Consider the following 18,035-nt stretch of genomic DNA (forward strand, 5'->3'; position numbering starts at 1 on the left):
GGTGGTGGTGATGGTCGCCGGGGAATCTGCAGGTGCCAAATCCCGAAGGGAGACTGTGTCCTGCCGCCCGTCCTGGTGTGCCCGTGGGCATATTGGGGGTTTGCATGGAGGAGCAGGACCTCGACGAAGGGGTCGGTTTTATGGCTCCTCGCATGGTTCCGGAGAAGGTTGGGCCCCGGGACTGTCAGCCAGGACGGAAGCGAGACCCCGGAGGTGGATTTCCTGGGGAAGGCAAACATACGCTCGTGAGGAGTCTCATTGGTGGCTGTACATAGGAGCGACCAGATGGAGTGGAGCATCAGGGAGGACCTCCTGCCAGCGGGAGACTGGGAGAAATTTCGACCATAGGGCCAGAAGGATGGCCTTCCAGACCGTTGCGCTCTCCCTCTCCACCTGTCCGTTTCCCCGGAGGTTATAGCTGGTCGTCCTGCTGGAGGCGATGCCTTTGCTGAACAGGAACTGACACAACTCGTCGCTCATAAAGGAGGAGCCCCAATCACTGTGGATATAGGCGGGGAACCCGAACAGGGTGAAAAGACCGTGCATGGCCTTGATAACGGAGGCAGAGGTCATGTCAGAGCAGGGGTTGGCGAAGGGGAATCTTGAGTACTCGCCAACGATGTTGAGGAAGTACACGTTACGGTCAGTGGAGGGGAGGGGCCCTTTGAAGTCCATGCTGAGGCGCTCAAAGGGGCAGGATGCCTTTACCAGATGCACTCTGTCTGGCCGGTAGAAGTGTGGTTTGCACTCCGCGCAGACCTGGCAGTCCCTGGTCACGGACCTGACCTCCTCGATGGAGTAAGGCAGGTTGCGAGCCTTGATGAAGTGGAAAAAATGGGTGACCCCCGGGTGACAGAGGGCCCAGAGTCAGTCTACCTGTGCGCTGGCACATGTACCGCGGGAGAGGGCATCTGGGGGCTCATTGAGCTTCCCGGGTCTATACAAGATATCATAGCTGTAGTTGGAGAGCTCGATCCTCCACCTCAGAATCTTGTCATTCTTGATCTTGCCCCGCTGTGTGTTATTGAACATGAAGGCAACCGACCGTTGGTCAGTGAGGAGAGTGAATTGCCTGCCAGCCAGGTATTGCCTCCAATGTCTCACAGCTTCTACGATGGCTTGGGCTTCCTTTTCGACGGAGGAGTGTCGAATTTCGGAGGCATGGAGGGTACAGGAGAAGAAAGCCATGGGCCTGCCCGCCTGGTTGAGTGTAGCAGCCAGAGCAAAGTCCGATGCATCGCTCTCCACTTGGAATGGGATGGACTCGTCCACAGCGTGCATCGCGGCTTTGGCAATATCTGCCTTGATGCGATTGAAGGTCAGTCGGGCCTCAGTCGTCAGGGGAAAAATGGTGGATTTGATCAGTGGACGGGCCTTGTCCGCATAGTTGGGGACCCACTGGGCATAGTACGAGAAGAACCTCAGGCATCTCTTCAGGTCCTTGGGGCAGTGGGGAAGGGGGAGTTCCAGGAGGGGGCGCATGCAGTCGGGGTCGGACCCTAGGACTCCGTGTTCCTCGACGTAGCCGAGGATGGCTAGGCGGGTTGTGCGGAAAACGCATTTCTCGCTACCATAGGTTAGGTTCAGGAGTTTAGCGGTGTGGAGGAAGCGCCGGAGGGTCTCGTCATGGTCCTGCTGGTCATGGCCGCAGATGGTGACGTTGTCTAGGTACGGGATTGGATTGGATTTGTTTATTGTCACGTGTACTGAGGTACAGTGAAAAGTATTTTTCTGCGAGCAGCTCAACAGATCATTAAATACATGAAAAGGAAATAAAAGAAAATACATAATAGGGCAACACAACATATACAATGTAACTACATAAGCACTGGCATCGGATGAACCATACAGGGTGTAGTGTTAATGAGGTCAGTCCATAAGAGGGTCATTTAGGAGTCTGTTGACAGTGGGGAAGAAGCTGTTTTTGAGTCTGTTCGTGCGTGTTCTCAGACTTCTGTATCGCCTGCCCGATGGAAGAAGTTGGAAGAGTGAGTGAGCCGGGTGGGAGGGATCTTTGATTATACTGCCCGCTTTCCCCAGGCAGCGGTAGGTGTAGATGGAGTCAATGGATGGGAGGCAGGTTCGTGTGATGGACTGGGCGGTGTTCACGACTCTCTGAAGTTTCTTGCGGTCCTGGGCCGAGCAGTTGCCATACCAGGCTGTGATGCAGCCCGATAAAAGTTAGTAAGGGTTAATGTGGACATGCCGAATTTCCTTAGTTTCCTGAGGAAGTATAGGCGCTGTTGTGCTTTCTTGGTGGTAGCGTCGACGTGGGTGGACCAGGACAGATTTTTGGAGATGTGCACCCCTCGGAATTTGAAACTGCTAACCATCTCCACCTCGGCCCCGTTGATGCTTACAGGGGTGTGTACAGTACTTTGCTTCCTGAAGTAAATGACCAGCTCTTTAGTTTTGCTGGCATTGAGGGAGAGATTGTTGTCGCTGCACCACTCCACTAGGTTCTCTATCTCCCGCCTGTATTCTGACTCATCGTTTTTCGAGATCTGGCCCACTATGGTCGTATCGTCAGCAAACTTGTAGATGGAGTTGGAACCAAATTTTGCCACGCAGTCATGTGTGTACAGGGAGTAGAGTAGGGGGCTAAGTACGCAGCCTTGTGGGGCCCCGGTGTTGAGGACTATTGTGGAGGAGGTGCTGTTGTTCATTCTTACTGATTGTTGTCTGTTGGTCAGAAAATCGAGGATCCAGTTGCAGAGTGGGGAGCCAAGTCCTAGGTTTTGGAGCTTTGATATGAGCTTGGCTGGGATTATGGTGTTGAAGGCGGAGCTGGAGTCAATAAATAGGAGTCTGATGTAGGAGTCCTTGTTTTCGAGATGCTCTAGGGATGAGTGTAGGGCCAGGGAAATGGTGTCTGATGTGGACCGGTTGCAGCGGTATGCGAATTGCAGTGGATCAAGGCGGCCTGGGGGTATGGAGGTGATGCGCTTCATGATCAACCTCTCGAAGCACTTCATTACGACTGAAGTCAGGGCCACTGGACGGTAGTCATTGAGGCACGTTGCCTGGTTCTTCTTTGGTACCGGTATGATGGTGGTCTTCTTGAAGCAGGTGGGGACCTCAGAGTGAGTAGGGACAGGTTAAAGATGTCTGCGAATACCTCTGCCAGCTGGTCCGCGCAGGCTCTGAGTGCACGACCAGGGAACCCGTCCGGGCCCGTCGCTTTCTGAGGGTTCACTTTCAGGAACGTGGCCCGTACTGGTCAACCATTCAGTCCATTTCCCTTTGGAAGACCGAGACCCCCGTTGGTGACGCCGAAGGGGACCCTGAGGAAGTGGTAGAGGCGGCCACCTGCCTCGAAGGCAGTGTACTCATGGTCCTCTGGGCGGATAGGGAGCTGGTGGTATGCGGACTTCAAGTCAACTGTAGAGAAGACTACGCAATCTGATTGACCATGTCAGATATGCAGGGGCGGGGGTACGCATCGAGCTGCGTGTACCAGTTAATGGTCTGGCTGTAATCGATGACCATCCGGTGCTTCTCCCCAGTCTTGACGCCCACCACTTGGGCTCTCCAGGGGCTGTTACTAGCGTCAATGATCCCCTCTCGCAGGAGTCGCTGGACCTCCGACCTGATAAAGGCCCTGTCCTGGGCACTGTAGCGTCTGCTTCTGGTAATGACGGGCTTGCAATCCGGGGTGAGGTTTGCGAAGAGGGAAGGTGGGGCGACCTTAAGGGTCGCGAGGCTACAAACTGTGAGGGGGGGCAGGGGTCCGTCGAATTTTAAGGTAAGGCTCTGGAGATGGCACTGGACGTCGAGCCCCAGTAATAGGGCAGCACAGAGATGGGGGAGGATGTAGAGCCTAAAGTTAGTGTACTCTACTCCTTGCACAGTAAGGGTCGCGACACAGTACCCCCAGATTTCTACTGTGTGGGATTCGGAAGCCAGGGAGATTTTCTGGGTCGCGGGTAGGATGTGGAGGGAGCAGCGCCTTACCGTATCTGGGTGTATGAAGCTGTCTGTGCTCCCAGAGTCGAAAAGGCAGGCCGTCTCGTGCCCGTTGATCTGGACGGTCATTGTTGACTTCGCGAGGTGGTGCGGCCGGGACTGGGCGAGTGTGACGGAAGGCGGTCGGTAGGCCGGTCGGAGGTAGCGGCAGCCAGTGTACGGTCGGGTGAGCTGGGCTCCCGGGAGGTTGTGCAGTGGTCCCAAGATGGCGGCCCCCATGAGTCACGCATGGCGAGTGGCATCTGCGATGGCATCCAAGATGGTGGCCCCCATGGGTCGCAAGTGGCGGGTGTCAGCGGCGATGGCGTCCAAGATGGCGGCCCCCGTTGGTCGAACCCGTCGGGTGAAATTAAAGATGGCGGCACCCACGGGTCGCACATGGCGGGTGGTGCGACAGCTGGGTGCGGCCCCGACAGGCAGCAGGCAGCGCTGCTGGGCCGAGAAGATTTAGGAGGGGATCGGGCCTGGCAGGCTTTTGCGAAGTGGCTCTTCTTCCCACAGCCGTTACAAGTTGCGTTCCGAGCCGGGCAGCGTTGTCTGGGGTGATTACCCTGGTCGCCGAAGTAGCACCTCGGGCCTCTGGCATTGGCGGGCTGCTGCACGGTGCAGGCTTGTGTCGCACCCGGGTCAGTTGGTGGCTGCGCCCACGAGGGTGCCACGCGGTCGGAGGTGTAGGCCCCCATGTTCTGGGAGGCCATCTCCAGCGAGTTGTAGAGTTGTACTGTCTCTGGGAGGCCGAGTGTCCCCCCTTCTAGTAATCGCTGGCGGATATAGTTAGAGTTCATGCCCGCGACATAAGCGTCCCTGATCAGCAGCTCCGCGTGCTGGGTAGCTGATATCGCCTGGCAGTCACAGTTCCAGCAGAGGATGCGCAAGGCACACAGGAATTCTGCGAGCGATTCCCCAGAGTGTTGCCGTCTTGTGGCGAGGAGGTGCCTGGCATATACCTGGTTAACAGATTTCACGTATTGTCGTTTTAGCAGCGTTATCGATTCCGTGTATGAGGGGACATCCCTGATGAGGGGAAAGACCCTTGGGCTCACCCGTGCGTGGAGGGCCTGCTTCTTCTGGAGATCTGTGAGGTCTTCATTGAAGGATGCGAGGTACGCCTCGAAGCAGCTTAGCCAGCGTTCAAACGTTTCTGTGGCGTCGGCTATCTGTGGGTCCAGCTCCAAGTGATCAGGCTTGAGTGATGAGTTCATCTTGAGGAGTTTAGTGTGTTAAATTGATACACCATCAATAACACACGACGAGTGATGAATGTAACTGAGGCTTTAATACACTAAGCAGCAAGCCTCCTGCCTTTGGACCCGAACTGGATCGGAGGTGGAGGCTTGCCACCTTTATACATAAGCCCGAGGGGAGGAGCCACAGGCGGAACCAGCCTGCACAAGCATGCACAATACAATACAATACATATAATGCAATAATGTGGTTTACCACAGAAAACGTTTGGTTAAATTGCGCCCTTAATGTTGAAACTGGAGCCTCACAAGTACTTGATGCTGACACAAGAACAAAGGAATTATCCAACATCAACACTGGATCCAAGACAACACTTCACAGAATCCTAGAATTATTACAACACATTTGGCTCGTCACGTATGTACCGACTCTCTGAATGAGCAATTCACCAAGTTTCATTCCCCCGCCTTCTCCCCGATTACTTACTAATGACACTGGAGCCAAGGAAGAGATTAATGTTGACATTGGAGTCAAGTTGCAATTAATATTGACATTGCAGCCAATGAATGAGTTTGGGAGTGATTTATGTTGAGGCTGGAGCTAGGCAAGTACTAAATATTGACACTGAAGCCAAGACAGCATCTAATGCTGACATAGAAATCACAAAAATAGTTCATGTTGATACTGGAGCGAAAGGAATACTTAAGATTGACAATGAAACCAAAGCAGCAACCTCAGGTTAAAAGAGGAACCACAGAAGTGCTTAAATGTTGACATTGGAGCCAAGGGATCACATAATATTAGCAGTGGAACAAAAGAAGCATTTCATATTGATACTAGTTTATAAAATTTCTAACCAACCACAAAGTAACTCCTCCACCTCCTATATAGATAGGTTACCTATCCTTTACTGATACGAGCTGGCTGTTTAAGAATGCTCCCCCCACCCCCTCCCGGAATGAGAAAACTTTATTCATGTGAACCTGGAATCAGAATCTGTTCACTTCTACATTGCTACCATCTTTTATATTAATGAATGCAAATACTGTGGACCCATAGCCATTAAGAACTAGGTTAGCACTGGTTTCATTCATTTCACTTAGGATCCAGCAGAGGTAAGGGACTAACTCCAATTCCTCTTGCCCATCCGCCTAACCGAGTCTGCCGTTCAGGCCCCGGGGGTAAAATGAGATTATCACACTAACCATGCAATCCTTTGATTCAGGTTGGCCATGTGTTAGTGCTGGCAAAACAGCAAAAGTAGCCGTGCAGCCGAATATTATCTAAAGTATCTCACTTTTGTTACTCCAAAGAGAGGAGTCATGGAGATTAATGAACACAGGTAGCACTAGTGGGCTAGGAAAACAGAAGGCAATTGTAGAGGAAAAACCCATCTGAGTCCAGAGGAGACCAGGGGAGATTTGCTCTTTAGCTTTTAGGGATACAATCATCAATGTATTTGCTATACTCGCATTTCTAATTTTATCTTGACAAGGGACAGAGTAAAGGTCACCACTTTCTCCGCTGTAATGTTGTCTCTGCTTCTCAATAGACAGGGTGTAAAGAGTCTTACCACAGCGCGGTGTACTCGTGTTCCAATTTCCATCCAGTTGGCAAGTGACAACGTTACTTCCAAATAACCGGAAATCAGCATCACAGCTGAAGTAGATTTGGGAACCAAATCGGAAATCGTCTCCTTCCACTGTACCATTGTCTGGAGCCATGGGATTCCTACATATCACCACTGACAGGTCACATAGTTGATAAACGCATTTTATTACAGACATTTAAAAAATCCTGCAGTCATGCAAATTCAAGAACATTTAATAATTTACTGGATTTTGACAGATGAGGATGTCTCTTTTGGTTCAGTCTAACAGAGACAATGATAGGCCTCTAATTCCTGGAATGCTTAGTAGGGCATCGCAGGCCTCAAGCCCCTGAATCTCTCACCAGGCAAATGAAAGTCTTCAACTGCTGGTTTTCTCACCAGGAGAATTGAAGGGCCTCAGCTTTCTGGCTTCCTCACCAGGTGCCTGAAAAACCTAAATCTCCTCGAACCCCGAATAAGGGAATGACAGACATCAGGCTTCTGAGTCCTCATCAATCTGGACTCAGTCAATAGACCCAGGAGATTGCAGAGAAACAATTCCCAGATCTGGAAATCTCCCTGCTCATATCGTTCAATGACTGTGCAAAAGTGTAAAACAGGAGATGGTGTTTTCCTTGAGACTGCTCGAATAATTAAGGTTTCTATTAAACATCTGCCAAAGTTAGGGCAATGGCACAGGAGAAGCTTTGGAGAAATCCCCAGTAAGAAGTCTTTAATTTCTGCTTCAATAAGCTATTACATCGTGACAAAGATTAGGATCTGAACAGAAATGTTTGAGTTTAGTCCTGAAAGGCGCTCTCTCCAAAAATTCTGCTTGGAAAAAAGCAATAAAACCTTAGTTGCTCATTTTATTCATGAGTGGTATTTAATATATATTGGTTTGTTTAATTGGAATATAGTGGCAGGTTTAGGAAGTAAGTTAAGGGGCTGGATTCGCCGCAGACCCACGCCGAAATAGCGGGGGTGGAGAATCGACGTTCCCGACCGGATTGTGTCCGGTGCTGCTGTGGCGATTCTCTGGTCCCCGGAGAATTGCTCGTCCATGAATCACGCAACATGGCTGGGGGGCCATTGCCAGAGGTTCTCCCAGCGATACTCTGACATGACCGGCTGATTTAACGACGGCGTGGTTCTAACCACGTATGGCCAGTCGGTACTCAGTCCGCAGCCGCCCTGTTGGGGAGGGGGGGGGGGTGCTGGAGGGATCCAGCAGTGGGGGGGCCTTATGGGCAGTCGGGGCAGCGATTGGGCCGGTCCGATGAAGGGGCACGGGAAGTGAAACACCAGTGTTTTTATGCCGGCGTGGGGACATAGCCCCATTTTGGGAGAATCCAGCCCAAGGTTTCTTCTTTTACTTAAGAACTGTTGTAACTATTAACTGTAAAGCTATTTATTTGTTATTAATGTGGTTAATTCTGTGATTAAATAGCAGTTTGTTTTAATACAAAATATTAGTGTTATCACACCTGTGGTGCAGAAACATTTCCTCAAAGTTTTACAAATTGAAAATAGTTGGGTTCTTGTTCGGGATCCTAACACTAGGGATGTAGATGAACAAATTATTCAAAGCAGCATCAGAGGTCATCAAGGCAATTAAAAATTGCTAACAAACACTGGAAGTTATTGAACAAAAAGAAAATGCTGTGCATGCTGGAAATCTGAAAGAGAAACAGAAAATGCTGGAAACAGTTAGAAGGTCAGGCAGCAAGTATGGAGAGAAACAGAGTTAACATTTGAAGTGCGGATGACCTTTCATTTCATTCTGATGAAAGGACATCCTGACTGGAAACGTTAACTCGGCCTGAATTTTCACTCCAATGTCAGGCGTGCAGATTGGGAATATCTCCTGCCTCTTCGAACCCAGCTCAGGAGAAAGTGCCCAGAAATTTGATTTCCGTTCCGGGGTGGTGGAGTTCACTGGGATTTGGATTGGGTGTCCTCGGAACAAGTGTGGAGGCTACCAGGTACAGAGGCAGATTGAGCAGAAGGCCTGTCTCGGTACACCGGCAGTTTGTCAAAGATTTTTAAAAAAACAGGGAAAAAACAGCTCTCGGGCCTCACCCCTCATAGAAACCCACAATTCCCCATACCAACCCATGTGGCCTCTCCTACCGACTGCTCATGGCCCCTCATACCCTTCATGCCAACATATGTTGCCTGGCCTGCTGAGTATTTCCAGCAATTTATGTTTTTATTGCTGGAAGATATTTCTGAGATATAAAATTCAAAAGTAGTGAAGTTGTGTTAAACTTGTAAATAATATTAGTCAGGTTATAATTCGAATGGTGCATAATTCTAGGTTTCGAACTATAAAAAGGACATAGAGCCATTGGAAAAAGCTCAGATTTACAAGAACAGTACGAGAACTGAAAGATTACAGCTATCAGGAAATAGGTTGCTATTTTTTCTTCAGAAAATAGAAGATTGAAAGGTAATCTGATAGATGTTTTTAAATTGTGAATGGATTGCACAGTATAGATGTGGAAAGAAAGTTTCCACTTGTGAGAGAATTCAAAACTAAGGACCATGAATGTAAGCAATTTAATAATAAATTCAACAGGGAACCAGGGGCGTCATTCTCCGCCCCCCCGCCGGGTTGGAGAATGGCCGTTGGCCGCCGTGAATCCCGCCCCCGCCCCCGCCGAAGTCTCCGCTCCCGGAGATTGGGCGGGGGCGGGAATCCGGCCACGCCGGTTGGCGGGACCCCCCGCTGGATTCTCCGGCCCGGATGGGCCGAAGTCCCGCCCAGGAATTGCCTGTCCCGCCGGCGTAAATCAAACCAGGCGGCGTGGGCGGGCTCCGGGGTCCTGGGGGGGGGGCGCGGGGCGATCTGACCCCGGGGGGTGCCCCCGCGGTGGCCTGGCCCGCGATCGGGGCCCACCGATCTGCGGGCGGGCCTGTGCCGTGGGGGCACTCTTTCCCTTCCGCCTCCGCCACGGTCTCCACCATGGCGGAGGCGGAAGTGACTCTCCCCACTGCGCATGCGCGGGAAACTGACAGCGGCCGCTGACGCTCCCGCGCATGCGCTGGGAAACTGACAGCGGCCGCTGACGCTCCCGCGCATGCGCCGCATTTCCGCGCCAGCTGGCGGGGCAACAAACGCCATTTCCGCCAGCTGGCGGGGCGGAAATCCCTCCGGCGTCGGCCTAGCCCCTCAATGTTGGGGCTAGGCCGCCAAAGATGCGGAGACTTCCGCACCTTTTTGCCGGCGCGATGCCCGTCTGATTTGCGCCGGCTTTGGCGCCAGTCGGCGGGCATCCCGCCGTTGGGGGAGAATTTCGCCCAAGGAGTCACTCTTCACTCAGAAATTAGTTAATGATGTGGAAAACACAGAAAACAACTGAGGCAAATAGTATAGGTGCTTTCAAAGGGAAACTAGATGAGTAAGTGAGCTGTATGGAATAGAAAGTCGGAGATGACACAGCCCCTGTCAATAACTTTTACATTTGTACAGTATTCCTCCTGTTTTTATGGGACACTAATCTGTCAGTTGTTCACAAACTGTCTCCCCACTGTTTTTCTGAGATTATTAAACTGTTCTTACTCATGAGATCTTACCGACCAACCACTCCTTTTGAATAGAAGAGACCTTTTTAAATATCCCACAAGACTATAAGATATAGGAGCAGAATTAGGCGTCTCAGCCCATCGAGTCTGCTGCTCCATTCAATCATGGCTGATATTTTTCTCACCCCCATTCTCCTGCCTTCTCCCCATAACCCCTGATCCCCTTATTAATCAAGAACCTATCTATCTCTGTTTTAAAGTCACTCAGTGATTTGGGCTCCACAGCCTTCTGCGGTAAATAGTTCCACAGATTCACCACCCTCTCTGGTGAAGAAATTCCTCCTCATCTCAGTTTTAAAGGATCGTCCTTTTAGTCTGAGATTGTGTCCTCTGTTTATAGTTTTTCCCAGAAAAATGTGGTAAGGATTTCCTCGATTTTGAATATTTGAACTCAATCTCAAAAACAAACAAGAAACATAGAACATACAGTGCAGAAGGAGACCATTCGGCCCATCGAGTCTGCACCGACCCATTTAAGCCCTCACTTCCACCCTATCCCCGTAACCCAATAACCCCTCCTAACCTTTTTGGTCACTAAGGGCAATTTATAATGGCCAACCCACCTAACCTGCACGACTTTGGACTGTGTGAGGAAACCGGAGCACCCGAAGGAAGCCCACGCAGACACGGGCAGAACATGCAGACTCCGCACTGACAGTGACCCAGTGGGGAATCGAACCTGGGATCCTGGCGCTGTGAAGACACAGTGCTATCCACTTGTGCTACCGTGCTGCCAAACGGTCAATTAAATTTAAGCAGAAACAATCACAAAGACTGGATATATTTGTAAGTAGTACATGAAACTATCCTTCAAGCCTGTCATCTGGGAGACATTGAAAATAGAATTCAAATAGTCCACCAGGATCAGCTTGGCATAGGATTCAACTTTAATTAGACCTCTTTGGTAGAAGGAACAGATGTGCAGAATATTTCCTAAATGGTAAGAAATTAGAAAGTGTAGATCTACAAAGGGACCTGGGTGTCCTTGTCCATAAGTCACTGAAGGCAAACATTCAGGTGCAGCAGCTATTAGGAAGGCTAACGAAATGCTTTATCACAAGAAGATTTGAATACAGGAGTAGTGAGGTCTTGTTTGAATTGTATAGACGCTTGGTTAGACAGTACCAAGTGTTTTGCGTACAGTTTTTGTCTCCTAACCTCAGAAAGGTAGAGGGAGAGCAACGAAGGTTCACCAGACTTGTTCTGGGGATGGCGGGACAGTCTTATGAAGAGAGATTGTGAAAACAAAGTTTAGAAGAATGAAAGGTGATCTCATTGAAACACACAAAATACTTAAAGGAATAGACAGGGTAGATGTAGGTAAGATGTTTTCCTTGGTTGGGGAGGCTAGAACCAGGAGGCACAATTTCAAAATCAGGTAAATGCCACTTAGGACCGACATGACGAGAAATCTTTTTACCAGAGGGTTGTGAATCTTTGGAATTCTGCTGAGAGTAATAGAAACTCAGTCGTTGGGACTGTTTAAGGTAGAGATTCATGGATTTCTGATTAACAATAACGTAAAGGGTTATAGGGGCAGTGTGTTATTATAAAAGGCACTGAAGTGTCCTATCAGCCATGAATGGCATTGAATGGCAGAACAGGCTTTATGGACTGATTGGCCTACTCTGTCCCTCCCAACCACAATGGATGTGTTTTAAACAGTTACTACATCAAAACAAAGAAGACAAAGCTTACTTTTTTGTTTCCAAGAATTACAATTCCCTTAAACATAGCAGAGTGGAAATATCCCCCCAGTATCTCCAAGATTTTGGTCCCTTGAACTACCCTGTATCCTCTCAAACAAAACATCTCTCCAATATTATCTCTGAGGCCATTTTGGAATGAAGTTTCCAAATAACTGGGATTAGATTATTCCTTCCTTCAGGCAGTGTATCACCACAGCAATGCACATTTTTATTTAACAATTCAGACTTAGTAGGTTGTTTAAATGCAGCAGCTGGAAAATTTTAAGAATGACATTCCAGTGCGATTTTGGTAGAAACAATATGTGTTGAATAGAATTTATACAATTTTTTGTATCCTATATCCCAAAACTTTCTATTCCCTGATCAGCATAAGAATGACTCATCCTGAGGTTTATGTTTTCAGTGCATACTGCTACTTGTCCCCTAACTCCATAGGTTCTGACATCAGTCATGCGTTTACCATGCAGTTTCGCAAAGTCTTTTCGGAATCCAAATATATTGGGTTGGATTTTCATGCAGTTGGAGAGACTACATGGAGGTTTGAAATGGCAGCAGTGCCCCATTTCAGGATTCCTGACCCTCATTTCTCCACTTTTCAGGAGTGCGAATTATGGGTGTGGGCTGGTGTGTGTCACAAATGCCAATCATGTAGTCCCAACCTGGTCGGCCGCATTGCAGGATAAGCATATCCTTATTATCCACAATTTTCATGTAGTTGGTCAGCTTTAACTGACCCACGGTACATGACACCTCAGCGGTGTCATGAACCATAATCTGGGTCAGGAGACCTTCTAAAACATAGACTCAAAAGGTTTGCCCTAGGCCAAGCTCTGGGTCATTGGGGTCCAGCTGGTTTACCTATTATTTTCCATATTAAATAGATAGAACTGGGTCTGCATCATTGGGTGGTACTTAACATAGGCAGTGGGGGTCTTGCCTGCTAGCTGAAGAGATGCTGAGACCCGTGGCACCTGTTTTTGGGAAGGCTAGCTGCATTAAGTGCCAATCAGGCACTTAACCGGGCAGTGATGGATCAAAGACCCAGGAGACAAAATTCTTCCTCCAAAATCAGAGGGCAGCAGCTATACATTGCTCGGCAGGTCCACTGGAGAGGTAATGGTATCTAACAGTAGTGCACCCACCTGAGGCCCAGGATCACATCCCAGGCCTCATGGGAGTGTTGGTGGGGGTGGGCTGGGTAGGGTGGGGGGAGGCAGTGTCAGTAGCAAGAACAGGGAAGTGGCTCTCAGTGGGCCAATGCTAGTTCCTTGATCATTGGGCCAATGCTAGTTCCTTGATCAGGTAATAATTACCTAATAACGATGGTCCCCAGCCCTGAATGCCACAAGTCACCCTGACAGGGGTTGCTTTTCGGGCTTCCAACATGACGAGACCTCCAACCACTGTTGGGTGAATACCAATGATGGCAGGATGAGGTCCTTGAGTGCACATTAATTTCCTACTTAAGCGTCTCGAGTGGCTTCAGAACATAAAACTACCCTGAAGCCTTCTCGCTTCAGGCTTAATTGTGCAGAAAAAAAGTTGGCAGGACCCTCTAATGCCAACGCACACCCAATTAAATGCATCCTCCTGCACTAAATTCACCTTGTTGAGGGCATTAAATTCCAATCCTTTTTCTAATGTTTCTATGCTGTGAACCCTCCTTACCCTAATGTTCACCATCTGCCACAGCTTAAGCTGTCCTTTGCCCAAGTGCAACCCTAACTTCTAGCGCAGCTGATATTCCGGTGCTCCAGCTGGGAAGTAAGTAAATAAAGAAAACTGTACACTAATGAGTACCTGGGTGAAAGAACAACTATTGGACAACCCCAGGGGCTGAATCAGAATAAAACAGAAATGGAGCACCCCTATATTGGTGTGAATTCAGGTCAGTAAAAAAAGACAGGGGTCGGGATTCTCTGCCAGTGTGATTCTCTGTTTTGCCGGCGCCCGGGGGTTTCTCGATGGCACGGAGGAGAATCCAGCCCAGGAGATTATGCGATGGATCCAACTAAAAGGCTTAAAATTTTATTTGGAATGAGTATGTTTTAAGGTCCTGTAGACTCTCAATGTTTTGACAAATTCAGCACTATTCAACCGACAGTGAAGTTATGAATACTCCAGGGAACATACGCCTACACATTAAACATTTGCACCATGATTAACACTCACTGTTTTCACACCATTTGCCTGTATACCCAGCCAGACAGGCACACTTGTAGTTAATTGATCCGAGCTGGAGACACATTCCATCATGTAAGCAAGGGGAGGAGGAGCATCCTAAAGAATAACGAGAGAATGACAGGCACAACTTTCAGTTTTCATTACACTCAGATCTGTGGCTCAATTGCTTTGCATAGGAATGTGGATTTAGGAACAGGAGAAGATTGTTTGGCCCTTCAAAATTGTCCACCATTCATTAAGATCATGGATGATCTGATTGTGGTTTCAACTCCACTTTGCTGTCTGCTGCCCCATAACCCTTGACTCCCTTTTCCATCAAAAATCCATCTAACTTTGCCTTCAATAAATTCAGTGACCCATCCGCTACTGCTGATTCGAGAGACTAATGATCTTCCCAGAAAAAATAATTCTCCTAATCTTTGTTTTAAGAGGGAGACCACATACTTTTAGACCACAAGAGGAAACATCCTCCCAGAATCCACCATCTCAAGGCCCCTCAGGATCTCAAATGTTTCAATAAGATCATCTCTCATTCTTTTAAACTCCAATGGGTAGAGGCCTAACGTGTTCAACCTTTCTTCATAGGATAAACCCTTCATCCCAGGAATGGAGAGGGAGTGATTGTGGTATATTAAGTAAATATTATGAAAGGCTGGTCAGGTAGATGTAGAGGAGAGGTTTCCATCTTTGCAGCTGACCAGAACTAGGGAAATATACATGTGATAGTCACTGATAAATTCAATGGGAAATTCAGGAGAAACTTTACCTGTGGTGTGAGTAACAGATGTGAACAGTATGATGGAGGCTGGATAAACATACAAACAGGAAAGATTAGAAGAATACGTTGATTAGATGAAGTAGAACCTCAAACGCTCAATAGGATTCCCCGAGCTGTCTTAGAAAGTTCAGGCAGAGGTTAGACGAGAATATTTTTCACTTGAACGGTGGTGGGGGCAAAAATCCTCATTGCATTTAAAAAATACTTGGTTATGCACTTGAAGGATTATGGGCCAAGGGCTGGAAAGTGAGGTTAGCCTAGATAGTTCTTTATTGACTAATTTTTTTAAAATATTTTTTTCGACAAATTTTACAACACAAAAAACCCAGCAAAACCCCCAAAGCCCCTCCCTCAAAAGTCAACGGTAACCAACTCCTGAAAATGCATGAGGAACAAACACCAACAAACCTGTCACTCGCCCCCCTCGGATAAATTTCACATTTTCCAGGGTCAGAAAATCCAGCGGGTTGTCGAGGCACAGGGTGGAGAAGCTGACTTCCATCCAACAAGACTGCCATGAGCTTTCCGGTGCTCGGACCGGCAAGGCCAGCAACGCAATACAAAGTTAATTGGTCCACTTAACGAGGCCCCATGGGCTTCACACTGCAAATGAAAGTTTGCCAGCTGATTTGCTGTACTCACCAGCGCCCCCCTCCCCCCCACCCCCCGCCGGCTAACAAGGGTGAGCAGCACTTAAACACAGCTAACCCCACTCAGCTCACGGCCATGGCGCCAAGACGCCTGGCCCCAAGGTTTGGAGACCTGGACCTGGGGAAGCTCCTAGATGTGGCCGAGATCAAGAGGGATGTCCTGTTCCCCCAAGGGTCCTGGAGGGTAAGCCACAGGGCAGCCAGTGCCGCCTGGGATAAAGTGGTAGTGGTGTCAACTCAGGAAGCGTGACAAGATGAGCTGGCTTCCAGTGCCACAAGAAGGTCAACGGCCTACACCAGGCAGCATGGTTGAGCTGACACCATCCCCCCCTCACCCTGCATGTCCAGGTGAGCAGCACCCCCCAACTCTCCATGTGCCCCCCAATCCTCCCTTCAACCCTCCCCAACCCTTCCTTCACCACTACCACCCCCCTCCCCCACCCCAACCACCATGAACTGCACATATGGCTAATTATGCCCTCTCTGTGTCTCCGCAGGAGACACACTCCCACAATCGCCAGGAGAGGGCCCAGACTGGGGCGCCGGACATAAGAATCTTCATGACCTTCCAGGAACGGGCCCTGGAGGTTACTGGGGTGGCCGAGGATAGATTGGTCACCAATGTGGAGATTGGCACAAGCCGCAGAGGTGAGGATCCATCAGGCCCCACCCAGAGAACTTGTCAAACGTGAGTTGTTATTGTGATACAGACTGACCACCCCTCCCACTAACGTGTTGATTTTCCTGCAGGTCTTCCAGCTGATGACGCCGGCTCATCCGGGGCTGTCCCCTCTCCTGCTCCCATGAGACCACCTCTGAGGAGAGCTCAGAGGATGCTACAATTGACGTGTCACAGCTGTCATCCCCACCCTTCACCAGTGCAGAGACTCACACCACGGTGGGAAACGTTAATGGTCAGGCTTCTGGGGCACATTCTGGTGACAGTTGCTGATGCACATCAGGTTGAGACAGTAATGCCAGGGCGAGGCAGTAGTCGGAGGGCTGCTGGATCCCAGGTCCAAGCTGGGTCCCAGCCAGATGCTGAGCCTGTGGACCAGGCTATCCCAGAGCTGATGGAGATGTTAGGGAGCGGCCAGGACATTCAGAGGGAGATGTCAGCAACACTCTAGCAGATCCATAATCGATTGGCGGAGTCCCAGAGGCTACGGGCACAGGAGATGTCGCCAGCAATAAGCGGTACCAAGGCCAACACTGCAAGGGTGACAACCACAGTGGATAGCCTGGTGCACGACATCAGCAGCATTAATAGAGGTTTCCAAGGCATGGCACAGTCGGTGACGGCCACGGCTGAGGGTCTCGACAGAATGTCCGCCTTGCTGGGGGCTGACCTTGATAGGTGCTATGGGACGTCCCAGTCTTAGATGGTGTTGGATTCAACAATTATAGAGGGGGTCCTTGAAGAGAATTAGCTAAAAGATACTGGAAAATAAAATGATTCTTGAAAATTACTGAATTTTCACAAATATGATCAAGTTATAAAAATTAGCTAAACTTTTTAAATTTAGAGTATCCTTTTTTTTTCCAATTGAGGGGCAATTTAGCGTGGCCAATCCACCTAACCTGCACATCTTTGGGTTGTGGGGGTGAAACCCATGTGGACACAGGGAGAATGTGCAAACTCTACACGCACCGTGACCCGGGGCCAGGATCGAATCCAGGTCCTCAGTGCCGTAGGTAGCAGTGCTAACCACCATGGCACCGTGCATCCCAAAGACAGCGCACTCACACCTGTGGATTTCCCGCAGAAACCCCATTGGCTGGCTGCAGGGATGGAGGATCCCACTGCCAAGCGGGGGGGGGTGCCGCGCCGGAAAACGGGTGTGGTGGGACGGAGAATCTCGCATCTCCTGCTTTTGCAGGATGATTTAAATCCCTTCTATGTTCTTACGAATGCTCAGATTAGCAGAAATAAAAACAGCTGTAGTAACGACAGGCAACGGTAAGTGGTGCTGTTGAGCCATGATCCCTCTCAGTTGTCAAAGAATCCTTGAATTCACAGTGCAGAAAGAGGTCATTCGGCCCATCGAGTCTGCACCAGCCTTTGGAAAGAGCAAAAGAGGGAAGCTTTAGAAGAACCTCAAGTCTTTTTAACACTATCGCCACCTCAGTCAGCTCAACTGTTTTGGGTGGGCTGCTTACACTGGCCAAGTAACCTTTTCATCTCTGCTCCCAGGTGATGGGGAACCAGCCAATGACTTTGGGTCTCAGCAGACTTATAAGTATTTGCTAACCTCAATATTGTCAGGAGGGTAGTAAGGGTATTGGGAGCCCTTTAGTAGGGGGCAGCCTCACTTAAGATTTCTCTATCCCAAAAACCTTGAGAATGACTGCCAGGTCAGAATGATGGAAATGTGGCAACAAAA

The 18,035-nt window shown here is 49.3% G+C and overlaps 1 protein-coding gene across 1 annotated transcript in view; it reads right to left on the reverse strand.

The window, feature by feature from the left end:
* Positions 1-18,035, reverse strand: part of LOC140430973 (inactive serine protease PAMR1-like) — a 355,125-nt gene that overhangs the window by 163,398 nt on the left and 173,692 nt on the right. Inside the window, exons 6-7 of the mRNA XM_072518823.1 lie at positions 14,212-14,319; positions 6,725-6,895 (exon numbers count right to left, since the gene is read on the reverse strand). Coding sequence (XP_072374924.1) covers positions 6,725-6,895; positions 14,212-14,319 — 279 coding nt within the window. The remainder of the gene's footprint in view (positions 1-6,724; positions 6,896-14,211; positions 14,320-18,035) is intronic.

This window comes from Scyliorhinus torazame, chromosome 10 (assembly GCF_047496885.1).
Source record: "Scyliorhinus torazame isolate Kashiwa2021f chromosome 10, sScyTor2.1, whole genome shotgun sequence".
Taxonomy (NCBI): domain Eukaryota; kingdom Metazoa; phylum Chordata; class Chondrichthyes; order Carcharhiniformes; family Scyliorhinidae; genus Scyliorhinus; species Scyliorhinus torazame.